This window comes from Mauremys reevesii, linkage group 1 (assembly GCF_016161935.1).
Source record: "Mauremys reevesii isolate NIE-2019 linkage group 1, ASM1616193v1, whole genome shotgun sequence".
Lineage (NCBI taxonomy): Eukaryota > Metazoa > Chordata > Testudines > Geoemydidae > Mauremys > Mauremys reevesii.
Genome location: NC_052623.1, coordinates 227,882,286 through 227,910,132, shown reverse-complemented (window position 1 = coordinate 227,910,132; position 27,847 = coordinate 227,882,286). Strand labels below are relative to the sequence as shown.

The window sequence follows — 27,847 nt, the reverse complement described above, 5'->3', positions numbered from 1 at the left end:
CTGGTATCCCTAGTTTACAGATGGGGAACTGAGGCAAAGAGAGGCTAAGGGACTTGCCCAAGGTCACACAGGAAGTCTGTGGCAGAGCAGGGAATTAACCTGAGGTCTCCCAAATCCCAAGCTAGCAAACTAATGACTGGACCATCCTTATTCTAGTTTCATCACTATATGTAAGATGTTCCTACTGCTGCTGCTAAATGTTAATTAGCCATCAACAAATGGTTTACAAATCCATTATCAATATTTATCTGAGAAGAGGGGACACTAAATATGAGGAAAGGGACAGTTTTCTTTGGAGGCTCGCAGCTTGAAAGGAAATAAATGTGTCTGAAATTCTATCAGCAGAAAACCTACATGCTGCAGCAAGTAGTGCTGGTGATTTAAGGCTCAACGGTCTTCCCTTTAAATCAGTACTGAGGCAACATGACTGAGGCAAGGCATTAGGGAGCATTGTGCAGCTGTAAGTGCTGAATTTTAAATGAAAGGTAAAACCAAGAACCTGACCTGTGTCTTCAAAGATCCCCCTGGCACTTTGAGGTGGTAGCCCTGGGGTCTCAAGTACTACATCATGTTACCTGAGGAGAGGCTTCTGAGGTTTACTGATTAACATGGGGTTTGTGGGGGTCCCTTTCTGTGGTATTGCCTTTCTAATGCCTTGGCCCCTTCTTACAGCACTTCCTATGTTGAATCAGACTGGTGTACTGCTGGGTCAATATATAATGCTCTTGAGGAGTACACTGCAAGACCTTGTACCCCATAGTGTCACTCTCCAATTGGTTAATATTTCACAAGATGGATTTCCCTCCTGCCTCCAGCTTGTAAACTTCGTGAAGTTTACACTTGTTAGCTTAGCTTGTATATTTATGTTATCAATGGACATAAAACTATACAATCTTAGCAATGTTCTTTATGACTTACTGTGGCAGGGAAGACAACAGCTGAGTACACTTTGTGTGAAATTCTTCCCTTCCTGGTTTTCTATTTTATCTTTCTTTCTCTATGTTTACCTGTCATTATTAATTTGTTCTACTGATCCCCCTGCTGTACACAGTCCTCTCCTTCAAACTCCATCCCACACTCAGCCAGCACCTGTCCTCCACATTTCTTTCTGAATGTGTATTTGCTGTCTCCTCTATCATGGAATTAAAACCTAAAATAATAATTTCCAGTCTGGACACTAAAGCCACATTTGATGAATCAGGAAAGCTGTGTAACAGTGCATAAACCACTGCAAACTCAAACCTTGCCTGTGGATTCTGAATATAGGAAAGGTGGACTTGTTTGAACCTTTGTGAACTTCATGGCCATTGAAATTATGCTTACCACTTTTGAGACTAAAATGTGCAAAATTAATCCAGTTCTACTGTTAGGATAGCAAGCATCCATCACAGTAACTTTGTGCAGAGAGCTGTACATTACTACACTCAGCAGTTCTATATTTGCTCACTGGGCCAGATTTGCAAGAGAGCTTAGTTCCTTTTTTAGGCATCAAAATAAGTTCATATTGCATGTTTTCGAAGAGTTCATGGCTTGTCTTCATCATGTGACTCTACTGTGCACCAGCTTGCCATGCCGCAATGCTCCATGTAGACACTGCCATAGTGCAATGAACATCCCGGAGTGTGGCTTGACTACTTGAAAGTATAATACGCCAAGCTGCACTCCGGGATTTCTGCCGTGCTGTAGCAGTGTCCACGTGGGACGATACCTGACACCAAGTTACTGCACTGTAGATTCACATTCTGCCTTGCTACACAATAACTCGCCATGTAGACAAGGCCTCAGCATGTCAGGAGCTGAACTCTTTAGAATGTCCGGCCATAAGTGTCACAATAATAGCTGTAGTAGGAAGAGAGCCTGAGACATAAGCCCTTGTATCAGAGACCTGGTATGAGGCAGGACCTGCTCACAGGATCTGGCAAGAACAGGGATGATATTGCAGAAATACACATTCCTAGAAGTGCTCACACAAACACCTCCTGCTATCAAGTGGAACCAGAACACCCCGATATCAAGGATGGTACAAAAACATTCCCCAAGGCTAACAGGAACACACTGACCCCTCCCAAAAGGTAAGGTCAGGATGACAGTACGTAATAGAGATGTTTTGATCAAATCAACATGTACAAGGTGATGGGTGATAACTAGCCATGTCAGGGGGCAGTAACTATGTCAGAGGGGCAGTACATAACTTGTTTGTATCAAGGTATAAAGAGGTATCTCAGAGGAAGTATCTTTGTCCAGGTGAGGGGGAAATGGAAAGTCCCACCATTCACTGAGCTGTGCCCATTGTCATGGGCATACATGTATTAGTATCCTTGTAGAGTCTGCCAGGTGCTATTACCTGCTTTGTCGACAATAAACCTGGCCTGGTGCCTTCATACCTTAACAGATCTTGTGGTCATTGGGCGGTTCACTCAAGGTCTGCCATGCCAGTTGTCTGTGCAGAGCTGGGACAGCACACAGGAAAAAACACGTACAGGCAGCCGAACATCTAACCACAATAGCTACTAGGTGCTCAGCACTTTTGAAAATCTGCCCATTTCATTTCAGTACTGAAATGGGAGCTGAACTCTTTTGAAAAACTGAGCTCAATTGTCTGTGTTGAGCACTTAGAAATCTGGCCCTGAGTTCTTTTGAAAATCAGGTCCACACGCTTATGTTATTTATTTTATAAGAGAAACAGAAGTAAACGTACCCGTAGGCCAAGTTCCACATTCTCCCCTCCGTATATATGCATTCCGCCATCCAGTACCCCAATCTCACCCAAAAACACTCTATGTGCAGCAAGTATCCCCATAATAGAAGGACTCCTGGGAAAGAGAATAGATACAGTTGGAGAGAAGAAATAAACTACAAAATAAACAGGAAGAGGAATAAACAATCATTTGAGAATTAATTATGCTCTTTTGAATTTCCTGTTCACTGAGAGACTGAGTATTGGGCTCATTGGGACAATTCTTATTTTGTTTGTGCTAGTTTGGGGGTCCCTAGTAAATTGCTCTTTAGCTAGATTTGGTTTCTTCCCATCCCATTTCTACCACCACCCTGTATTTACAGTGGACATTTCCATACATGCATTTAGTGCCAAATTCTGCCCATCCTTATCTATCTAGGTATTTTCCCATTACCAGTGTCTGAGTGTGTAATGAATTTATTCAGGGTGGAGTTATGTTAGCAGCATGCAAATACAGGATTCATTAATCCTTTCTGTTGAATATGGACATTAAATGCCTCATAATGGTTTATTTATTTTGCATACCTTGTATATAATGACTTTCATCTCCAAAATGCACTACTTTAACAAGAGAATGTTCACACCACCATATGTGAAGTAGGTAGGGTTGCCAGGTGTCCGGTTTCCTGGTGGCTCTGGTCAGCACTGCCAATCAGGCTGTTAAAAGTCTGGTCATTGGTGCTGAGGGGCTAAGGCAGGTTAGTCCCTCCCTGTCTTAGCACCGCGCTGCACCCCGAAAGTGGCCAGCAGGTCCGGCCCCTAAACAGGGGGGTCATGGGGCTCTGTGCATTATCCCCACCCTAAGCACTGGCTCCTCACTCGCATTGGCTGGGAAACACAGACAATGGGAGCTTGGGGAGGCGGTGCCTGGGGGCGAGAGCAGTGCGCTGAGCCTCCTGTCCCTCCCCTCCCCCACCGGGTGCAGCATGGTGCCAGAACAGGTAGGGAGCCTGCCTTAGACCCACAGCACCACTGACTGAGAGCTGCCTGTGGTAAGCTTGCACCCCAACCCGCTGCCCCAGCCCAGAGCCCCCCAATTTAGAGCCCCCTCCTGCATCCCAGAGCCCACACCCACAGCTGGAGCCCTCACTCACTCTTGCACCTCAACTCCCTGTCCCATCTCAGAGACCCCTCCCACATCCTGAACCCCTCATTTCTGGCCCCACCCTAGAGCCCACACTCCCAGTTAGAGCCCTCACCCTCTCCTGCACCCCTGTCCCAGCTCAGTGAAAGTGAGTGAGGGGAGTCACCGAGGGAGGGGGAATGTAGTGAGTGGGGGTGGGGCCTTGGGGAAGGGGTGGGGCTAGGGTGTTCGGCTTTGTGCGGTTAGAAAGTCGGCAACCCTAGAGGTAGGTGTGAAGGACTTGGAAGATGCCTGTCATATCTCATGAATGATCTATATCTTTGTTATTATATTGTTTGTTACATGTTTATAAGGGGCTAGATCCCAGGAAAGGGAGGAAAGGCCCAGATAAAAGTTCCTCAGCAAACACCAAGAGCTATTAACTGTGATGTTACCTCAGAGCAACCCAGCAAGATACATAAACTGTTTTGACCAAATTTGAGAGCGACAGGGACTGTGGAGAAGCAGACTGAACCCCAGCGCCAGAAGTGGGGGTGTTTGGGTAAGCCAGGCCTATCTAAGTTGTAGGTAAGAAAGTAATGCATGTAGACTGTTGTGTCAAAACCCTTTTCTTGTTACTCTGTGTTACTGCTGTTAAGATGAAACAATTTTTATGTGTTGAAAAGGCTGTTTCACATCACTCTAATCATATACTGGTCACAGCTTCCCAAGGGAAGAATTGCAGGACTTGAACCCACTCGGGCCTGCTGAGGAGTGAGTTGGTCTGCAGAGGCCTGTAATCTGGTATTCTTGTCAGAGTGGGGAAATTGAGATTCCACCACAAGGAAGTAAAGAAAAGGCACAGGGCCTGTCACTTCCAGAGGTTGCACTCAGGCGGACATAGAGTATGTCTACACTGCAATTAAAAACCCATGGCTGTGCTGTGCTGGCTGGCCCATGCCAGCTGATCTAGGCTAAGGGGCTTGGGCTCAGGGATCCGTTTAATTGTGGTGTAGATGTTCAGGACCCGGCAAGGTGGGAGGGTACTAGAGCTCAGGCTGCCACCCATGCCGTAATGTCTACACCACAACTAAACATCCCCTTAGCCTAAGCCCCATAATCCCGAGTCAGCTGGAATGGGCCACTCATGGGTGTCTGACTGCAGTGCAGACATACCCCTAGAGAAGGGTCAGAGGTACAGCTAACTCTCAACTGTGACAGTAGGTAAGTATTATTATCCATTTATAGATGGGAAACTTGGACAGACAGATTAAATTATTTGCCCAAGATTGCAGAGGGAGAAATATTTAGGACCAGACTTAGAATGCTGGAAAGCCTGGATCTTTCTTTTACACAGACCACATGGGACAACATGAGTTCTCTAATGTTTACTACACGACTCTCAGACCAAAACTGACAATTTCAACTCGTCTGCATTTTGCAGATATCTTAGCCACCCATTCTTCGGGTGCATCCGAAGAAGTGGGTTCAAATAAATGTGTTAGTCTCTCAGGTGCCACAAGTATTCCTGTTCTTTTTGCAGATACATACTAACATGGCTGCTACTCTGAAACCACCCACATGAGAAAACCCTATCCTTGTTAGTTTTAAAGGTGAGTCTGAAAACATCTCAGATGTCTGGGGTCTTTGTTCCCTCAAGAATACTATTCAGACTTACCGGACTGGAGCCGTTTCATCTTTGAGCGCATACCATTCTTTTGGTAATGGTTCATAGAGGCACCATAGTGCCCAGTCAAATCCATCTGCAGCCACCGAATACTCAAGAAGTTTAAAGTCATCAAAGCGAACATTGTCAAATACCGGTGATATTATAACAGTGCGATCTTCCTTGATTCGAGACAGAATAGGTTCAGCCCTAAGATAATGAATAAAAATATTATTTTCACCTTGCAGCAAGTATAGACCTGGTGAACCGAAGTGCATGGTACCAAAATGCTGAAATGGGCAGCCCATTTCTTAGAATTGAGACCAAAGAGATGACTGAGCCCTTGGCTCCTCTCTCAGCTCTACCAAGTAATGACCAGTAGTGGCATGTGACCAGAAAGGGTTAAACATGCTGCAAATTAAACAACCCTTAAAAACATGTGGGGAGATAATGTTTGTGTTTTTGTGCATTTAATTTACATATATATGAGGAGGGTCAACAACGTAATCAACAGTCCCTGTCTATGTTGTATTCTGTTAATCAGAAGATCAAAAGAACATCCTGATATTTAAATTAATTGTAAACACGGGATAGCTCTGTATTCATCTCTCTTTGAAATGTATTGTGAATGGTGGAGGAACAAATAAATTGCCTTATGTTAATTCATATAGTTTACTACTGGTGAAGGACCTCCTTCAAAGTCATCCTAATTACTTTTTGTTCCCAGAGGAACTCCAACTTGTCAAAAAGGACATGAAATTGTGTAAAAGATCCTTGGGTCCTGATCCTTTTCCTCTCAGATCTGCTTAAGGCTTCATACAGGGGAAATTTAGGCCATAAGGACTGAGAACCCAGTTCTAACTGGATCGCTCTGAAATATAAACATTGGACTATAGACTATTTCTGAAAGAACTCTTTGCAACTACAAAGCTCACCATCTTTGCTATGAATTAAAATCTTAAGAACTGAACTCATGTCTGTATATTGATCTTTTAACCATACTCTCTCTCTCTTGTTTTTTAATACATTTTAGTTTAGTTAATAAGAATTGGCTGTATGCATGTATTTGGGTAAGTTCCGAAACATTCATTAACCTAGGAGGTAATATGTCTCATCTTTTGGGATTGGTAGAACCCTTTCTTTTATATGATAAGATTTTCAGAAACCATATTTAATGTGGGTACCAGGGTGGAAGTTTGAGGCTGGATCACTTTAAGATAACTTTCAGAGTAGCAGCCGTGTTAGTCTGTATCCGCAAAAAAAAACAGGAGTACTTGTGGCACCTTAAAGACTAACAAATTTATTTTAGCATGAGCTTTCGTGAGCTAAAGCTCACTTCTTCGGATGCATAGAATGGAACACACAGACAGGAGATATTTATACATACAGAGAACATGAAAAGGTGGAAGTATGCATACCAACAGGCAGAGTCTAATCAATTGAGATGAGCTATCGTTAGCAGGAGGAAAAAAACTTTTTGAAGTGATAATTAAGATGGCCCATAGAAGGTGTGAGGAGAACTTAACATAGGGAATCTATGTTAAGTTCTCCTCACACCTTCTATGGGCCATCTTAATTATCACTTCAAAAAGTTTTTTTCCTCCTGCTAACGATAGCTCATCTCAATTGATTAGACTCTGCCTGTTGGTATGCATACTTCCACCTTTTCATGTTCTCTGTATGTATAAATATCTCCTGTCTGTGTGTTCCATTCTATGCATCCGAAGAAGTGAGCTTTAGCTCACGAAAGCTCATGCTAAAATAAATTTGTTAGTCTTTAAGGTGCCACAAGTACTCCTGTTTTTTTTTTAAGATAACTGTGTTGTTTGAACTTCTGGGTAACCACTAAGGTATAAAAGAAGCTCTTTTATGCTGGCTTGGTAAATATAAGTACTGGAATGTTCACCAGCTTTTTGGGGATTGTCTGCCCCATTCTTTGCAGTTTACCCTAATTGAGTGACCACAGCTGGCCTCTACGTGCTATTGCAATAAAAATAACAACAAATAGGAGGAGTCCCTGGTTGTGCTGTCTGTGATGAATAAGGCCATCATAGCCCGCGGTAGGGTGAGATTAGAGATGCAACACAGTCTCAGAGATGAAACGCTGTCTGCTAGGGAAGTGAAACAATGTGAGCGGTGGTCAAGCACTGAACCCAACCAACAAGGATAGACATATGTTAGAGAGAGAGGGTACAGAAAGGGAGGGTAAATACACTGATCTAAACTATATTATAAGTACCTGTTAACAGGGACCTTGTCTTAGAATCATAGATTATTAGGGTTGGAAGGGACCTCAGGAGATCATCTAGTCCAACTCCCTGCTCAAAGCAGGACCAATCCCCAAATCCCTAAATGGCCCCCTCAAGGATTGAACTCACAACCCTGGGTTTAGCAGGCCAATGCTCAAACCAGTGGTCTTGGTTCTCTTTGTAATGATTCATGAACATCTATAACTCTCTATATGCAATCATTAATTGGTAATAATAATTAACAATGCTAAATAGACAACAGGTACACATTAATTTGATTTACATCCTATTTAAAGAGTCAATTGATGCTATTGCTCTTTACAAGTACCTAGAAAGGAATAGATCAGGACCTTGGTATTTAAAGAAAACAATCTGCATATGTTCTGATTGAGTGTCCTTTTGTATGTGTATGCACAAGGGAGACAATCTCCTGCCCACTAATACAGATACAAAGAACCTAGACGCTGCTTGCCTGCACTTCTCTAAACAGACTATTCTGTTATTTGACTGCTTCCCTAATTTGAATGTGCCCAGTTCTTTTTCAAACCATGCATCCCTTCACCAATCAAAAGTAAACATCCAGCTGGTGACCTCTACTTGCCATACACAATCAGGACTGACCTTCGGGATGGGTGACTGCCTAGGGCACCATGGGCAGGGGGCACTGTGGCCCAGCTTGATGGAGGGAGTGAGCAGGTCAAACCGGCTCCTGGCCGGGGAAGGAGATGAAGTTGCAGGGGGTTCGCCCAGGGCACCACTTTCTCTAAGGCCAGTCTTGTACACAGTGGCATTGTTTGGTGAGGCAGAAGCAAATCCATGCACCTCAGCTCCACAGTTAGACTCCTCCCTCCCAGAAAACAATTCCCTCAATCTTACCAGCCAACATTCACTTCAATATGGGCATCCAAGATTGCGACAACATCGGCAGTAGACACTTCCCAGCCGGAAATCCGAGCTTGTGTTAGGCCTTCTCTCTTCTGATGCCTCACAATTTTTAGCAATCCAGGGTGTTTTGCATTGTAATTTTTTATCTGTTCATCCAAATGTCCTTTTAGATCCTCTAAAAATAGTATGGCACATTTTAGCGTGTTTTTTTTCCCGTTAATGGAAATTGTTGAGATTGGGAAACAGAAAAGAGCAATTAGATAAACCTTTTCCATCTTTTCCCAGCCCCAACCTCAATGTAAATTTCTTCCCTCAAAAATAATGGCTAAATTATTTGGTAACTCCAAAGAACTTCTCAGGAAGTAAACCTTGACCTAGGGTAACAGCTCATCCAGGACTTAAAACAGACCTGATTTTTAAACCCAGCTTCTATTTTGGGGGACACAATTTTGTGCCCAAACTTAATTGCACCCACAATAACTATGGCACATATACCAGACATTAGACCTCTAACTTCCTGATTGTGTCCAAAGACCAGACAATTAGGTGTATAACTGCTAGCATTTGTGTCTACAGTTAACTGCACCTGAAAAAGAGTTTACCAACATGAAAATGCTAAACACACATCTAGGTAATATGAGTAGGGATGTGCTCTCCTGGGACATAGGGCCACCATTTCCTTCTCCACAGGCAGAAACAAGAAGGATCTACCTAGAGAATTATAGAAATTCAAAATGGAAAAGATCTGTGGATGAATCAGTCCATCTCCCTGTGGACAGTAGATTTCCTAATGCTTTGTCCAGTCAAATTTTAAGAGCAATGAGGCTTCCATTACTTCTCTAGGGATCCTATTCCTCAGCCTAAAATATCACTGTCAGGAAGTTTATCCTGATAATCAGCTTAAATGTTCACTTTTTTGGTTTAATCTCATAGCTATATCCCAGTACACCATGTGGTATTGGGAACTGTACCATTAAGTGGCTTAGCTTCAAAGACAGGCAGCTTACAGGGAGCAGGGTGCTGCAGAACCTGTGTTGTGTTATGCAGAGGCACTTGGGAACTGTGTCACTAAATACAGAGGATCTCTTTCAAACACTTTGGGTTCAGAGCAATTCCTGAACATCAGATGGCCCAGGAGTAAACAAAAATTAAAGAAAATAACCTGGGTGGAAGATTGGAGCAGTTAAAAGCTTCACCAGAGCTAAGACTCTCTGGGAACATGGAAGAAAATCAGAAGAGCATTAAGAAGCACTTCACTGTGCATCTACAAGCAATGAAGGGCTGTGAAAAGGAAAATAGAAAGTAGCCTTATTTCTGACAACAGCAGGTTGTGATACACTTGATGCATTCAACGGTGTTCAGTTCAGGCACACAGGACCAGCTATGAAGGTGCAATATGGAAATTTGAAGAGTTCTGCACTTCATGTAAAAATGAGACCTAGGGGAGAGATGTTTTTAACCTGAGGGTACAAAAAGAAAGTAAAACTATAAAAAGCTTGCAACTGAAATGAAGCTGAAGAGACAATCTTTCAGTTTTGGAGACAGAAGCTCCCACCTAAGCCTCTAACAAAAGACCTGATTGTGGTTGACATCTGGAACAAAAAAAACTCTGAGAGACTACTGGGAAACAGAGTTAAACCTTGACTAAGCAACTGGAATTTTGTAAGCAAAGGAAGTCACCCAGTCCAGAATGAGGGTGGACAGTACTCTGACACTGTGGACATGATAGATGTAAGCAGAGTCAGGATGAGCTCTACCCTGACATCTGGTGGTGAATTGTGGCGAGTTGTGGAAAAGAATTTCAGAGGCAGATCTTGTTTGCATAGGCACACCCATCCCGCCTATCATGAACCCACAGCAGCCCAAATGGTCACTTTGGCTGCTGTGGGATCCCCAGTTTCTGTTATTGGGGCAGGAAGAATAAAGTGTTGTTACCCTGATTATGTGAATCAAAGACAATGAAACTGTTTTATGACAGAGGGACTCGCCATCAACTAAGTAGCACTCTCTAGACAAGAGGCATGGGTTCCAAAACCTAGTAAATTGAGAGGGGGCTTGGGACAAGTATTTGTACCTGATAGTATGGGCCCCTTTTGAGGGTATGAAATGCTAATTGCACCTTCTTCTCTCTCCACTGTGAAATATCAGAGCTCATTTTAATTCCACTGGGAGTCTAGTTACAGGCTGCTGAGCTGAATTCACGTTGGGCCAATGGTTCACCAGCACTGAGGCTCCCCTACTACAAGCTGAAATCACTGAGTGCTGTGGGGGGCCTGAAGCTATGTTGCTGAGTGGCTGGTGGAGTAGTTTGCAGGCTGACTGGAGCGGCTTGTGGGACAGCTGGTGGAGCGGAGCAGCTGGCGAAGTGGCTTGTGGTGAAGGCTATAGCAGAACCCTATGGAGAGGTGGGTCAGTTGGCCTCGGACAATGTAACCTGTCCCTTAATGCTACTGTGTGCCCCCCCCCCCCCGCCTCCAGGCTGCAAGGTAAAACTCTGCAGATAAACTTTTGAACTCTGGGGCTGCACTGACATGGGACAGAGCCTTTTGGGTTGTTGGACATAAGACCCTGAGGGGGAAAAGGATACTGCCAAACTTACTTGGGGGTGGGTATTTTGCTCATGGTTTGTGTTATGAATCCTGTTTGTGGTGTTTCCCCAACATAATGCTGCATTGTTTCCCTCCTTTATTAAAAGGATTTTGCTACACCCAGACTCTGTACTTGCAAGAGGAGAAGTATTGCCGCCTGGGGCATACCACCCCCCATGCCTGGGGGGTAGTATGTAATTGTCTCAGGTCACTGGGTGGGGGCTCAAGCCTGTTTTGCATTGCATTATTAAAATGGAATGCCTAGATACTGAACCTGGTCCTTGTTGCTGCCAACTCAGACAGGCAGAAGGATTACATAGAGAATCCAAAATACCACACTGAAATGTGGTGTTTCACCCCACACTTGCCCTGAAGGTGTTAATGGAGGCCAGATAGGCCAATTAACCTATTAGGTTGCAAGGTGGGGGAATTAAGGCTGAGATGAAGGCCCTAATTAGGGAAACATCACTTGTGCAGGAACAGGTGGGGCTTTCATATGCAAGGGAACTGATAGCAGTAAAGGGCTTCAGGGAAGTAGTCTGCAGTCACTCCAAAGAAGGGAGGTATGTTTGGAGCTATAGAGTCAAGTAACCTATAGCTGCTCCCTGGAAGGTGGGGCTGGCAAACCCAGGGAAAGAGGAAAAGCCAGAAAGTAAGGAAAGGCTCAGGGAACAAATAGCAATGTCCAGGATTGAACAGTCCTTGGGTGCTGGCTAGAGGATATCTGGGCTGGAACCCAGAGCAGAGGGCAGGCCCGGGTTCCCTTACCAGCCACTGGGGAAGTGGCATAGACCAGGCAGTGGAAAGCAGACTGCCTGGAACAGTTCGCTCTGGAAGAGTTTGATACCCTGGAAGGTGAAGACACATGTGACTTGAATGAAGGGCTAAGCCATGAAGACCAGGCATCTTGTCTCACTGGGAGCAAGGAAGAGAAGGCAGGCTGCATGGCAAGAAGCAGAAAGGAGGTGTCAGACCTAGAATCAGCTAATCTCCAGCGTGACAAGGAGGAGGTGCCACCTTTGGCGAGTGGACCCTGTGACACACACAAAAAGACACTTGAGGCAGAAAGGCACATGGCGCTCAGAGTCCAGCAAAAACAGCACATGGCGCTGCACACGTAGTGACAGCCACAAGCCAAAACAGTGCCTGGCCTATGAGAAAAGATGCAGGAACTGCAATAGATCACATCATTTTGCAAGAGTTTGCAAACACCAGCAGATGGTGCATAGCGTGGACACGGTGGACATTGACAGCACCACTAGCTCAGCTGAATTCTTCCTAGGAGCAATGGACAACATTGCAGCACAAGATTCTTGGCCTGCTAACCTGAAAGCAAATAGGACACTTATTAATTTTAAGTTGGATACTTTTGCACAAGCCGCGTTGCCAGAAAGTGTTACTAGCACACACACAAAAAATGTCACAGGTATGAAAGATAAACAGGTAAAACACAGAAGTTTGCAGTGTTGCCGCCATGTCCAATCCAAGACATGAGAAATAAGGTAGGTAAGGTAATATCTTTTATTGGACCTACTCCTGTTTGTGGAGGAGATAAACTTTTTGAGCTTGTAAAACACAGGTCTTACAATGGTGAGCTGATCCTCACTAGCAGAATATATAAGCTTGATGTATGGGTAAATAAACTGGAAGAGATGCAGCATGCAATATTACCAGGGGGAAAAAGAACCTGTTATTGGGTAAAAACATGTCACCCCGTTGGTCCCATCAAGAGGGTGCACTCACTGCACTTGACAGACGAGGGACCAAAACAATTAAGGCAGAGTTTGAGGATGCCTTCTAGGGGATAGGAAAGCTCTCAGCAGAGTGCAGAATGGAACTGAAAGAGCACAACCCGTGCCACAATTCACACCCCTAGGAAACATCTCATCATCCCAGAGGCAGAGACTAAAAAAGGAGCTGGATAGGCTCATTGCTCTGGGGACCGTAGAGCAAGTAGGGACCACTGGAATGGGTACATTCGTTGGTAATGGTAGAGGAAAAGATGGACCCCTTCGCTTATGTACAGACCCAAATTAATTTTAAAATATATGTGAAAAGGGAACATTTTCCACTACCTACAAAGGGAGACATTTTTGGAGAGATGGCTGTTGCCAAATATTCTTCTATTCTTGATGTGTCAGCAGAATTCTATCAGGTTCTCTTAGAAAAACAGAGCACATGTTTGTGCAGTCAACACCCGCTTTGGGTGTTCTACATTATATCTGTAGAATGCTATTTTCCAGGTATCAAACACAAACCAAATACAACTTTTTGATGGTCTAGAGGGTACTAAGGTTTGCATACATGACATTTTGATCGGGGGCAGGGGGGGAGCTGGGGCAAGATCCATAAAGAGATTTAAACATCTAACTGCCACTTTAGGTGTCTAAATCCAAACTTTAGATCCTCCAAACCCCTGCTTAGATGTCACCTAAGCCTATAGGCTCCTAAATTCCCTAGGCACCTAAGTTTCTGCAAGTGAAATCCCCAAGATGCCTACATTTCTGGCAATGGACACTTGCAAAGCCACCCAGCCACTGAGCTACTCAGCACCTAAACCCCAGTGGGATCCACAAAATGGGCATTCCTACATCTATCTTGCCTGCAAACCCCAATTCAACAGGAGTTCTCAGTTTTGTGCAGTAGGTGACCTCTGAGAAGGATGTCCTCTTCTAGCCTATATCCTAATGGTTAGAGCACTCATTGGACTTAATTCGGGTCTCCCACCTCCCAGGAGAGTGCCCTAATGACTGGGCTATAGGGTATTCTGGAGTAGATCTGTCTCAATCTCACCTGTTGAAGGTGTGTATAACATACTCTCTTCCTGGCCCAAATAATATTTAAGTAACAATGACTCTATAGCCTAGTGGCTAGGTCACCCACCTGTGAGACCCAGGTTCCAATGACTAAGTATTTCATACAATAGAAACAGCTTCAATAGGACTGACTGAGAGAGACCTACCTCAGACAAGGAAGGGATACAAGATTCCTTGGAACAGTGAACAACATAGGCAAATTTGTCCTTAATTTATCTGATCAAGCCAGGAAACTGAGAACACCGTTGTTCACATATGTCCAATGGGCACAGGATGCAAATCTTAATAAAGAGTTTGAGAAACTGAAGGCATTAATTAAAGAGGCCCCAGTCCTGAGGTAATAGAACACTAAGCACAAAACTAAGTTGTCCACAGTCACCTCCAAGGAGAGTAAGAGTGCAGTCCTCCTACAGCAGTATGGTCAAAATTGGAGAGCAGTGACGTGTGTCATGAGCACTTACAAAAACTGAGTATCAGTATACCCAAACAGAGAAAGAGGCTTTGACCTTAATCCATGAATGTGAAGCGTTTCATGTCTTTATTTATGGGAGACGAGTGTTAGCTGAAACTGACCATATACCACTTATTGCCATTACTAAAAGGGGCCTGGCAAACAACTCCCTGAGAATACAGAGATTGTGTTTTTCAGCTACAACTATCAGATTTGTACATTCAGTACAAAACTGGGAGAGATTTGGTCTCTGCAGACACACACACTCTAGAGCATTTAACAAAAAATGCAGTGGAGCAAGTCCAGAGCTAGACATTGTATAGGTCAATCTGATTGGAAAAAACCCAACCCTGTGCAATCTCACATGAAATGTGGATTGTGATTGCCAGAGCTACTGTTCAGGATGAGACCCTACAGAAAATAATTAAGGCTATTGGCACAGAATGGCTGGGACAACATGTTCCCAGCCCCTTTCACTGATTCAGGGGAAGTTTTCAGTCCTAGATGGGATTACTAACTTGAAAAAATCTAAGACGGGTGAGAGACAATTTATACTGGCCTCAAACGAACAGCAATATTCGGGAATCTGTCAAGGCTTGTTGCATCCTCCAGAAATACAAGCCAAGTCAAGCAAAAGAGCCATGTTGGTAGCACAAGAAAAATTAGCCCCCTGGAGCACAGTAGGCATAGATTTGTTTATGTTGGCTGGAAAAAAATATGTACATGTCCTAGATTATTTCTCTCACTTCCCAGAGATAGCCTTACTGGAAGATACTACAGCTAAACAGGTGATTGTCAGGCAGGGGAGGCGCTAGCCATTTCGCCACCCCAAGCATGGCGGCACGCCGTGGGGGGTGCTCTGCCGGTCGCCGGTCCCGCAGCTCCGGTGGACCTCCCGCAGACATGCCTGCGGAGGGTCCGCTGGTCCCGCGGCTCCAGTGGGCCTCCCGCAGACATGCCTGCAGATGCTCCACCGAAGCCGCGGGACCGCCTGCCACCCTCCCAGCAACCGGCAGAGCGCCCCCCGCGGCATGCCGCCCCAAGCACGCACTTGGCGTGTGGGGGCCTGGAGCCACCCCTGTTGTCAGGCATTATTATATTAGATATACCATGTCTAGCAGAAATAGATTTGACAATGGGCTGCAGTTCAATGAGCATGAGTTTAAGTAATTTCCAGTGCAGTTTGGGTTTAGACATGTAATGACAAATCCTCATTATCCCCAATCCAGTGGGTTGGTGGAAAATGATGTTATAACAAAACAGCTACTGAATAAAGCTGCAGAGTCAGACTCAGAACTTTGCACTGTTAAAACATGGTCTGTCACCTGCAAGGAGCACCCAAAAGCAAATGAAGATGTCTATGCCTTAACTGTGTCACTTACCATTTGAGCTGTAATCATCTACCAGGACAATTTCTTTCAGCAAATGAGAAGGCGTTCGGTTAATTATACTGGTAATTGCACGTAAGATGATCGACATTGCCTCATTCATGAATATAAGAACGACACTAAGTGTTGGGAGGTTGTGGGGATATTTTTTCACTTTACAGCTGTAAGAGAGTGAGAAGAATATTAGCAGGATTCCTGAAAAGACTCAATAGAGAAGCAGTGAACTGAAGGAAGCATCTTCATATTCAGGGCAAAGCAGGAAATAGTTTTTTCTGAACACTGGCTACCCATGAAAAAGAGCCTTGGGGGCCTGATTCTGTGTAAAGGGGCTTTCACATAACTGAGAACCAGGCCCTTGTCTTTGCAAAGATCTTGCCCCTCCACAGAAAGGCAAGCATTCTTTGCCAGAGGAAAATGTGAGTATTTAAACACAGCCATGTGAATTTCAGTGAAATCTAAAGGGCTGATCTTATCTCTGTTGAAGTAGATTCATAGTAATTCCATTTTACTTTAATTCTACGGTTCTTCTTAAGTGATTGCACAAATCCCACTTAGGTATGCGTGTGCCAGGTGGACTTGAGCGACAAGCTGGGATGAAGCATGGGCCCTGCACTTCTTTCTGCCTCCAACAAAGGATATAAAGGGCAGAGTCATCTTGATCCTCCCACATTGTCTTCTCACCACTATTTTTCAGCTTTAAGGTTTCCTTAATATTAGATTTTAGCATGGAAGTTTATGTAGCTCAATCGCCTCTTATTTGTCTCCTTTCCACCAACAATTGTCTTAGGCAAAATATTTTCAAAGCTGGGTCCCTACAAATAGGCACCTACATCCATATTTAGCCACTTAGGTAAAAGAGGTCTGATTTAATCAGCAGTGCCAAGCTAGCAGGGCCTGCAGGTGCTCAGACCTGATTAAATCAGTCCACTCACTGTCTGCCTATGCATTTAGGCTGCCAAGCTTGAAAATGTTAGCCTTAGGCTGAGGTTTTTCAAAGGACCCTAAAGAAATCAGGCACATAAATCCCATTGACAAGCGAACAGAATGCTGGGAATAATTAAGAAAGGAATAGATAATAGGACAGAAAATATCATGTTGCCTCTATAAAAATCCATGGTACGCCCACATCTTGAATACTGTGTGCAGATGTGGTTGCCCCCATCTCAAAAAAGATATATTGGAATTGGAAAAAATTCAGAAAAGGGTAACAAAAATGATTAGGGGTATGGAAAGGCCTCTGTATGAGGAGAGATTAATAAGACTGGGACTTTTCAGCTTGGAAAAGAGACAGCTAAGGGGAGATATGATTGAGGTCTATAAAATCACGACTGGAATAGAGAAAGTAGATAAAGCAGTGTTGTTTACTTCTCATAACACAAGAACTAGGGGTCACCCAATGAAATTAATAGGTAGCAGGTTTAAAACAAATAAAAGGAAGTATTTCTTCACACAATGCACAGTCAACCTGTGGAACTCCTTGGCAAAGGATGTTTGTGAAGGCCAAGACCATAACAGGGTTCAAAAAAGAACTAAATAATTTCATGGAGGATAGGTCCATCAATGGCTATTAGCCAGGATGGGCAGGAATGGTGTTCCTAGCCTCTGTTTGCCAGAAGCTGGGAATGAGTGACAGAGGATGGATCACTTGATGATTACCTGTTCTGTTCATTCCCTCCGAAGCACCTGGCACTGGCCACTGTCAGAAGACGGGATACTGGGCTAGGTGGACCTTTGGTCTGACCCAGTAGGACCATTCTTATGTTCTTATTCTCTGGGATTTTGGGCAGCTAACTCCCATAGACATCTTTGAAAATCCCAGCCCTAGTTTTTCCTCTCTGTATATGGAACTTTGCAAATGCAGGATACCTCTTTAGGCCTTTGGCCATTTTTGTTGCCTTTTTCTAGTGCATCCTGTGTTTGTTGCATTTTTTTAACCTTGATACATTATCCAAATTCTGGACTGATCCATGGTTTATATAATGGCATGAAAATACATAACTTATTATTCCCTGGCCCTTTCTTAGAAAGCTGGTAGCTTATACATTTTTTCAGTTGTTGCTGCACATTAAAAGGTAAGTCTATGCTGCATGCTTCTTTTGAGCAGCATGGGGAAGGCTCTCTGCAGTGGGGAAGGGCTCCAGCATCAGGGAGCTGTGGGAGCCTTTCCTCACTGCTGCAGTTATTCCCAGGGAACACTGGCAACGGAGAGGAAGTGGGAAAAGGTCCCACCACCTTCTGCCTGCCAGAGCCTTTCCCCACCTCATGGAAAGATTACAGCCGCAAGGAAAGGCTCTGGCAGGCTCAATCTTTCCCCACTGCCTCCTCTGCCTTTCACTGAGACATGTAGCTACACACCGCAGCCTGGACACAGCCTGCTTTTCACTGCAGTGTGTAGCTTAGAGTTGCCAAGTGCCAAGCACTGCTGACTGGGCCGTTAAAAGTCTGGTTGGTGGGACTGGCAGGCTCCCTACCTGGCTCCATGCAGCTCCCCGAAAGTGGTGACATATCCCTCAGCTTCTAGAGGGTTCTGCATGCCACCCCCACCCTGAGCGCCGGCTCTGCGGTTCCCATGGGCCTGGAACTGCAACCTGCGGGTGGAGGCAGTGAGCATGCAGAGCCTCTTGGCCATGCCTCCACCTAGGATTCAGAGGGACATGTCACCACTTCCAGGGAGCCCCCCGACGTAAGTGCCACCCGGAGCCCACATGCCACACCCTCTCCTGTGCCCCAACCCTCTGCCCCAGACCTGAGCCCCCTCCTGCACCATAAACTCCTCATCCCTGCTCCCACTCCAGCCCCAGCCGGAGTCCTCACCCCCTCCAACACCCCAGCCCTCTGCCCCAGGCCAGAGCCCCCTCCTGCACCCAAACTCCCTCCCAGAGCCTGCAACCTGCACCCCTTCCTGCACCCCAACCCCCTCACCCCCAGCCCCACCCCCCAGAATCCCAACCCTCTGCCCCGGCCTGGAGCCGCTCCCACATGCTGAACCTCTCATTTCTAGCCCTACCCTGGAGCCCGCATCCCCAGCTGGAGCCCTCACCCCCTCCCACATGCCAAGCTCCTGCCCCAGCCTGGTGAAAATGAGCAAGTGAGTGAGGGTGGGAAAGAGCCAGCAACAGAGGGAGGGGGGGCTAGAGGTGTGGGATCTCGGAGAAAGGGCAGGGCAGGGGCAGGGCCTTGGGGAAGAGGTGGGGCAAGGGTGTTCGGTTTTGTGCAATTAGAAAGTTGGACACCCTAGTGTAGCTGCACATACCCTACATGCCGCCGCCAGCCGTGTGTAGTATATACACAGCCCAAGATGTGCCCAGTAACACCGAGATCTTTTGCCTAATAAGTTGTAACCAGAGGCACTGTAGTCTGTTGTGGCTTGATCTGAGCACTTTTGAGGATGTTATAACTTCTTTCAGCACCTACTGATCTGGAGGAAGATTTTCAAAGGCCCCAGTTGGCAGTCATGCAACCGACTTGTATTTGTGTCTATGAAAATCTCCCCTTTATACTTTGTGTAATTTCATCATGTTCATTACATTTCTTAGTTCTGCCTCCAACTTGCTTTCTTGAAGTCTAATACCCTTGTCACATCTTAAATTATCCTGCATTTACTATATAAAGCTCATTGTCTGTTCTCAAATATGCCAGTGTAAATTCAGATTAACTCTATTGGGCTCAAAATAGTTACTCCAGATTTGCACTGGTGTAACTGAAACAAGAATCTGGCCCTATCAATTTATACCATGCTCCTCAGGGATTGGGATTTCCACTGCAGATGTTAAGCGTACATACTGTGACTTTAAGATCAGAGCATATGTTAGAGAGAAGGGGATTGGGCTAGGAAGATGGGTTGGAAGCAGTCCAGAGTGAGCTTCACTAGATACACAGCTAGGCGTTGTGAAAGTAGAATGAATTATATTGTAAAAATAAGAATGGATTAAAGAAATGTTGTATGTACCTTTAAGCAGAAATAAGAAATGTTGAAATACAGGTGCCAGGAAAAGAAACATTAGGCATAAACAATGGTGCTAATGGCGAAACATTAACAGAAGATGGGTAATAATAGTTAGTAAGGAAATAAGATATGCATGCCTAGCCCAGGTAAACTTATCTGATTCTGCTTCCTTTGTTACCTTGTTACGTTCTCACCCTTTTATCTGTATAAATAAGATAGTTTGTGTCTTGCATGGTGCTCACATTATCTGGGTGTTATTAGCAGAGCGCTGTGCTAATAAAACAGAGTGGTCTGACAAACTGTGAGTCCTGAGTCTAACTTTGACAATTTGGAGGTTCCACCGAGATGGCAACCGTCTTCACTGGGGCTGTGTGATTCCTGACTGTTTTTGTAGGACGACCGTGGCAGCCGGCACCTGGGCATTTGGCCCGAGCGGTCCTCCACCATAACGAAAAGGTGCACGACCACAGTGAAGTCTACGCCATTGAACCTGTTGGTTCCCACTCTGTTCTGGTAGGGATCTTGGGATCTGACATCAGGAATCTGGTCAGGTAATTATTTCTGTGTTTTGTCCAGACTGAGGACTGTCCTGTCTCTGTGTCTATCTGTCTAACTGTGGAGTGTTTGAGTCTGGGTGCCATCTCCGTCCAGGGATCGGCCGACCAAGGGGTTCCTGTCCCTGCGGTCTGAGTGAGTGGAATCTGCACAATTGCAGCCGCACCACACTTTGGGTAAAACCCTGGGTGTGAAAGCAAGGGCAATTGAGGCAGTAGCCTGTGGGCTCCTTTTGTGTGTTGTACCGGGCATTGGTCTGACGAACCCGAATTTCCTTCTTGTGCGATTGGTGTGTGAAGTCCTCCTGTATGGGTAACCAGACGTCTAAGTAGGGACAGTTCCCTAAACGAATGCCGGCTCATGTATGTATTTAGGATGGGTCCAGACTCCTGTAAGAAGGGTCTGGACTCCTGTAAATTTCTGGAAAAATGGTCTAGGCTAACTCAGGGGGATCCCAAAACTCAGTGGCCACTGTTAAAATCTTGGAACAAGACCGAGTGGACGTCTTAAAGGACAAACTCGGCCAACCTAAAATTAAATTGGCTAAAGAAGAGGTTAATTGTTTAATTCAGTGGTGGGAAGAGGCAAATCGTAGCTGGAAAAAATAAAAAACTTGCCTCTCTCAAATATTCAAATAATAAGTTAAAAGCTTTATTAAAAGCCTCCTCTCCCACCACCAGACCGAGCGCTCCCCTTTACCCCGTTCTCAAAAACCCACCCCGGATCGATCCAACCCCCTTAATACTCCCATCTCATTGTAAAAAGGACAAAAAGCCCCTTGTTCTGTTCCCCTTTGTTGTCTGCCTCAAAAACTGATTCTTTAGTGTTCCACTACCAATTCAGCAAAGAAGGTGGGCTCCTCAGCTAGCCCCCACCCTTCCTGGTCCCTTTCCTTGAACATTTATTTCAAAATTGTAAAGTGACCACAGTATCACTCACAAACGGTTCATTGGAGGGAAAAAAAAAAAGCAGGATCAGGCCCAAAAAAGCAGGCAAGCAACAGATAAAGAAACTGAAAAACAGGTTGGACGCCCTAAGGGCATAGTGTAAGGAGTAAGAAAAGCAGTAAGTGCAGGCATGAACCCCTGAAACAATACCTAAAATGGTGAAATCTGAGGTGATAAAGGTGTTATTTTGGGAGATAAACGAGTGATTTAAGGAAAGAGTGAAAAGTTAACTCTACAAAGGCTGGAGAAAATTAAGCAGTTAAACTGAAAATGTTAAAAAGGACCATGTTAAAGAGAGAGAATTCTTGGTTTCTTTGCAGCCATTCTGAAGGGAAAATGGGCCCTTTTCCAAAAGAATGCCTGTAAATAATCCAAATATATAGAGAGCTATGTAAAAACAAAGCAGTGTAAAGGAATAGAAAATGTGTATGTATCTATTTGTCTGTGAAAATATGTAAAGTTCTAAGAAGCTAAACCAGCACATCTGGTTTGTAAAACTCCTGTTTTGTAGGTGTAAGATAAATTGGTTTTGTTTTTGTTTTTAATGCCACTAAAAATTCATTTGACTCTTAATTCAAAGTTGCAAAACTGACAGACCTTTTTGCAAGACACAGGTAATTAGTGTTGTTTGGCTTTGGGATTTAGCATTTAACCCTTAAGGGGTAACTTGATTCTTTATAAAATTTAAAATGTTTTTTAAATAAAAACCAAGTCATGGCTGCAATAGGGCAGTCAAAATCAGGAGAATAGGGAGAGATTCTGGAGTCTTTTTGTTTGGTTGGTTGATGTTGTTTTTTTTGTAACAATAGCAGATAAGAGCTGTAGTGAAAGAATAAAAAAAAATATTTAACAGTGCCCCTCTGAAGCAACAGCAGAGGTGAGGTGCACAAAACAAAAAGAAGCAATGTTAAAAACACTGAGCCTTAAAATGGCTCTGTGTAATCAGACTGTCACTTTTGATAAGGGTACATGAAAACTCTGTAAGAAAAAAGAAACAGTTACATTGTATGTAAAAATTGATATGGCTAATGTTTAAAAAAAAAAGTTGTAGTATAGAAGGAATGTGCTTTTTCCCTAGGACATGTGCAGTGTATATTGTAAAAAGGGGTAAAAGAAATACAAATGAAATATGCTACTGAATTAAAATCCTATGAGGGCTTCAAAAAGAGCCGCAATAGACTGTTTTCTTTTTCAGATCTGTGTGTGTTTTGTAAGCAGGAGTTGAAAGTGGAAAAAAATCAAAAAACTCTGGTGAAAGTTGATTGTGTCCTTTTTAAGACAGAGTCTCTGAGCTCTGCTGATGGCTTTGAATCCAAATGCCAAGCCTGTGTTGATGCAAATTACCTAACTGATAAAGGAAGGTGAAAACTGCCAGCACAAAAAAAATTACCTAAATAAAAGACATGGTATAACAAGATCCCTTTAAAAGATTTGATGCTAAATGTTATTGTTAATATTAAACATTAAAATAAATTTAATGTTAGTAAGTACCCTTGTAACAACGTATAGTGTGTATGATTTTTGGAAAAATCCTTGAAGGTAATATGGTAATTATACTTCTCAGCTATTACCTGTGAATAAACTTAAAGCTTAACACAGCAGGAAAAACATTACAAACTTGGTCTGCTATATAAGAAGAAAAACTTGAGGTACACCATCTCATAAATTTAATAACTAAACAGTGGAATAATTTCCCCAAAGCCCTTAAAAAGTAAAAGCCATTAAAACCTAGCCTGCCTATATAAAAAAAAAAACAACCCCCACACACAGGAAAATATGGGGCTAATTCCTCTGTTTTGCCTGCAATCAGCAAGGGTATTTGTAAAAGAAAGAAATCTTTTAAGCAACAATCAATGCCACCCTGAAAGGGGTAGAAAAATGTTATTTTTGTCTTTCAGAAAATCAGAAAAAGCTAATACCAGCTACAGAACAGCCTATTACAAAAACAAATACTTTAAAAAAAAACATACTGCAATAGCTATGGAATGTACTAAAATGCAGATTTTTAGAACACAAGATGTTTTGGGTAATATCAGAGAATATTAAGGTTTTAATACATATGTTAAAGCAAAGAAAAAGATAATTGTTTAATACCTATCAATGCAGTATGTCTCCAGTACGGTAAGACAAAATTTGTTAAGTGAAGAAATTGTTGTTAAAATTGCACACCAACAGGCTCTGGAAGCAAAGATATGGAAAGTTAGCCCACTCCACAGATTGCACCTGGGCTGGGAAGGAAGGGAAACTATTGGACACTAGAGGTTGTACCAAGTGGACTCCTCAAAAGTGGGTATGCTTATCCATGCCTATTGCTCCAAAGCCCTGTAGTAAAGACATCTCACTACGATCCTGTATGTGGAATAAAATTAATAATTAGACCAAAGTATTGTATAACGGGCAATGTGTGTGTTAATTCTTGGAAAGAAGTGTTTTAAAAGAATAAAAGTGTTAGCAACCCACCAGTAGACAAATGTACATGTAATGTAAGTACTGTGTTTACCAATAATCACATTTACTATTTGCCACAACCAAAAAGTCTCAGCTTACTGTAAGCACTGATTTAGCTGAGTTCTCTATCAGTCTTGGCATTAAATGGCAAACAGTTACCAATTATTTGTTTAAAAAGGTAACATAGTTCCTAAAAACAAACAAACAAACAAAACAATGTGGGAAACAGAACCATTCATATTATCTGGATGGACTCCCACAACTACTGGCATACTAATGTTACTACCCCTAATTGTTTTTGGTTTTAAATTGTATGTGTTTAACTGAAATGTTTAAAATATGCTGGTGAATAAAACAAATGTATGCAAAGCTAGAGCCTCAGGCCCAAATCACCTCCCAGTATTTTTACTACATAAGCAGTGACACTGGTGATTGATAATCTTAGTGTCAAAAGGGGGATATGTAGGAGCTGGACTTTATAATGTATAATTTGATTTCATCCTGCTAGCCATCCTTTTTGAATAGCAGAAAGAAATGACCCTCTGGGACTATAAGATTCTGTTTTCCCATATGCATTACAAATTGGGCCCTCTCTAACTCTTTGTTTTAAGATTTAGGTAGTAAGAGACAGGATTCTCTATTGTGTCTATGTTAAGTAAATTAGAGAAACATTGAAGGCCTGGGTCTCAATGTAAATTGTCTTGGTTATTAATTGTAAAACTTAGCAAGGTTTAATTTGCAATGCCTTTTTGCTCGATATAAAATACTACTGTTTGTATTCTCAATCTGTTTGTGTGAATGAGGAATAAATGCATCAGGAAAAGATAAGGTGTAAAGGCCATTGTTATAGCCAGAGTCAAGGAAAGAAGCAAAAAGACTTAAAGATTATCAAAGAATCATCAGGCACTGCTTACTACCCAGACGGCTGTTAAACTGTCTGGCATCCACAGCATGAATACATGCTTTGCCGTGTAAGAATGCACCACCCCCAGCGAACCAATCATCACCTCAGGACCACGCAGAGTCAATTTTGACTCCAGAAGATGACGTAGAGGAACAGCCTGCAATACCTTACAATCTACGTTCTCGTAAGGGTTGCCAGAAGCAGACGACTACCTAAAGCAAGGCCCAAGAAAAAGCAGTAGTGAGCCTAGCGCCTGCTGCCTGGTGGACATAAAACTGTGACTACAGTTCCCTCAGTTGAGGTTGTCAGAACCAGAAGGGCCCTGCCTCCAACATGCGCCTCTGGTGGTGTCTGTTCCTCGGCTGTTGGTGTCTGTAGGTCTGGGGAGCCCACAATGACAATTCTTTTATCCAGCAGCAAGTGTGGATAGCTCAGACCCTTAATATTTCTAAATGCTGGGTCTGCAGCCACATCCCAGCCCACTCTCAAACTGATGTTCCTGTCCTGGCTCAATTCCCCAGACCTCACTGGAGGACCTTGTCCGTTTAACACAATATGGAACAGTAATGACACCTGGGAAGAGGCTATTGGCAGTTCCTTTAACCCACTTGGGGGAGTAATACACCAGGCAAAAAGGCTCCTGAGGTTAAAAGAAGTAGTTAAAATAATGGCAAATAAAACTGAAGAAAGTTTGAGCCCTGGCCAAAGAAACAGGGGTAATCTGACAGGTGTCCCTCCAAAACCGTCAGGCATTGTACATAGTGCCGGCAGCCAAAGGAGGGACCTGTGCTCTCATTGGAAAACAATGTTGTGTGTTTATACCTGACGATACCAATGAGGTAATAGATCACGCTAGCCACTTAGAACAAATCGCATATCTTCCCCATGAAGAGCCAAGTTCTTTATGGAAGTGGCTAAGTATTCTCTGGCATAGGAAACTGGTTGTTTCAGGGAGCCCTGACTATCCTGTTTGGAATCCTAATAATTTTTGTATGTTTTCAGTTAGTCTCCTGTTGTACCCAAAATTGTGTAAGGCATGCCACTCAGGTGACTGCCCCAAAACAGAGTGCTAATATGATGATTTTGAATATTGCTGATGAACAAAGAGATAAAGAACGGTTAATATGTGGAACCCCGTAAAATTTTGGTCATGGCGTGAGCTTGACCAAAAGGAGGGATTGTGAAAGTAGAATGAATTATATTGTAAAAATAAGAATGGATTAAAGAAATGTTGTATGTAACTTTAAGCAGAAATAAGAAATGTTTAAATACAGGTGCCAGGAAAAGAAACATTAGGCATAAACAATGCTAATGGTGAAACATTAACAGAAGATGGGTAATAATAGTTAGTAAGGAAATAAGATATGCATGCCTAGCCCAGGTAAACTTATCTGATTCTGCTTCCTTTGTTACCTTGTTAAGTTCTCACCCTTTTATCTGTATAAATAAGATAGTTTGTGTCTTGCATGGTGCTCACATTATCTGGGTGTTATTAGCAGAGCGCTGTGCTAATAAAACAGAGTGGTCTGACAAACTGTGAGTCCTGAGTCTAACTTTGACAGCGTACACTGCTCTCCTTTGGCTTATGTATTCCTATTTTAGTTCTACGAAAGCCTTACTTCTAAGACCAGACTGTGCCTCCTTCTTCTAAATCCACAAGACAACACAGTAGGTTCACTTTGTAAGCAAACCTGGCAACTGACAATCTTCTCCCTCAGAAAATAGAGCATTATCTGATTCCACTATATCCTTGATGCTGGCACCATATAAGATGTTCACCTACAGTACAACAGAACGCCTTGTTCCTTATACTGTTTACACATTCTTTGTTCCATCACTTATTGGGGAAAGATTTCAGTTGCTTGTTCTACCCACTACAGCTGGCACAATCTAATTCTCAGGATACAAATCTTTCCCAGCTGGTCAAAGCGGTGAAGTAAGAGAGTTATAATGAATGAGAAGGGTTGGGTGGGTAGCTGGAGGATTTCCTAACCAGATAAGAATGAATTTATCATTTTTCCTCAGGTCCACATGACCAGTTTGCAGAGAGATTAATCATTTCTTTTCTTTTTTGCTGCTGTTCAGTATTGTTTTGTTTGGCCCATTATTGGTAGGAACTTAGTGTCAATATTTTCACTCAGCTCTGAATCTGAACTCTCCCAAAGTTCAAGAGAGTTGGTTCTGAGTCACCTTTAAAACAGCCCTTTTGCAGCTTCAGGGACCTCTGGGGAGCAAATCAGAGAGTCAGAAGTGCTCAGATATTATGGTAAGGTGGGACACCTCCACAGATTAGTACATCTTATTCTGATCCCATTTACATTTGTGTAAATCAGGAGTAATGCTGCTGAAGTCAATGAACGTACACTTAGAGCTGATCAAAAAATGGGAACTTTTTCACAAAAAGTTTGCAAATAATGTGTCCTTGGTTTTCACTTTAAAAAAAAAAAATCAAAATTTGTTGACCAGCTCTAGTTACAGGTGTAGACGTATGATGTTTATGACTGGAGCATCATATCTATGAGCTTGAACAGTGCGCTAGGGAAAGGTAGAAAGCACTCAAGAGGCTTGTAGCACACTGCCAGTGATCAGCCCTGGATAACTGTTTTTAAGCCAAACTTTTGTCCTGGCTCCTAACATGTATTGCCACATGATCAGTCTTTCCGTATTCATAAATCTCAGCTCCCAGCACAACCTGCCATTTATCATAATGCTTCCATAGGATACTGGGCTTACTGTCCCCTACCATTAATAATACCTAGGTAGTTTCATAGACCTTTTTATCCAAGCAATTATGCAGATATGTATGTATCAATATTCCCTTTTTTTTTTTTTTTTTTTTACACAGATGGAAAAAGCGAAGAATAGAACGGTTGAGTGACTTGCACAATGTCCCACAGTGAATCACTGGCATGGAATTCACGTCTCCTAACAGCCCCACAGTGCCCTCTCCTTTTGACTACACTGTCTACTTACTATAAACACATAAAATATAAAATCTACTTATCCTTTCTAGCTTTCTTCTTCTTTGAGCAGGCCCTGTGCACAGGGGATAATTTCACTCTTGGAGCTCAAGTGGAGCTTAAACATAGCATAGAGTAGAAGGTCTTTTGAATGTTGCTTTTATTTTTCCCCTGTGCTAGCATCTACCATTGTTAACAAGATCCTATTTTATTTAAAATTTCCCCATTATATCTATGTCTCCTA

At 43.3% G+C, this 27,847-nt stretch overlaps 1 protein-coding gene and 1 long non-coding RNA gene across 3 annotated transcripts in view; one reads left to right on the top strand and one right to left on the bottom strand.

Moving 5' to 3' along the window:
- The window catches only part of GALNT8 (polypeptide N-acetylgalactosaminyltransferase 8), a 355,437-nt gene that overhangs the window by 321,985 nt on the left and 5,605 nt on the right, over nucleotides 1-27,847 (bottom strand). The window contains exons 3-6 of the mRNA XM_039539226.1: nucleotides 15,838-16,004; nucleotides 8,592-8,775; nucleotides 5,479-5,676; nucleotides 2,699-2,813 (exon numbers count right to left, since the gene is read on the bottom strand). Coding sequence (XP_039395160.1) covers nucleotides 2,699-2,813; nucleotides 5,479-5,676; nucleotides 8,592-8,775; nucleotides 15,838-16,004 — 664 coding nt within the window. The remainder of the gene's footprint in view (nucleotides 1-2,698; nucleotides 2,814-5,478; nucleotides 5,677-8,591; nucleotides 8,776-15,837; nucleotides 16,005-27,847) is intronic.
- On the top strand, nucleotides 1,896-27,613 carry LOC120405612. 2 transcript variants are annotated; one of them, XR_005598720.1, is made up of 3 exons: nucleotides 1,896-2,072; nucleotides 4,175-4,362; nucleotides 27,489-27,613. It is a non-coding gene; the product is annotated as an uncharacterized LOC120405612 (long non-coding RNA). The 2 variants fall into 2 exon arrangements; XR_005598721.1 differs by lacking the exon at nucleotides 27,489-27,613 and adding an exon at nucleotides 5,344-5,599.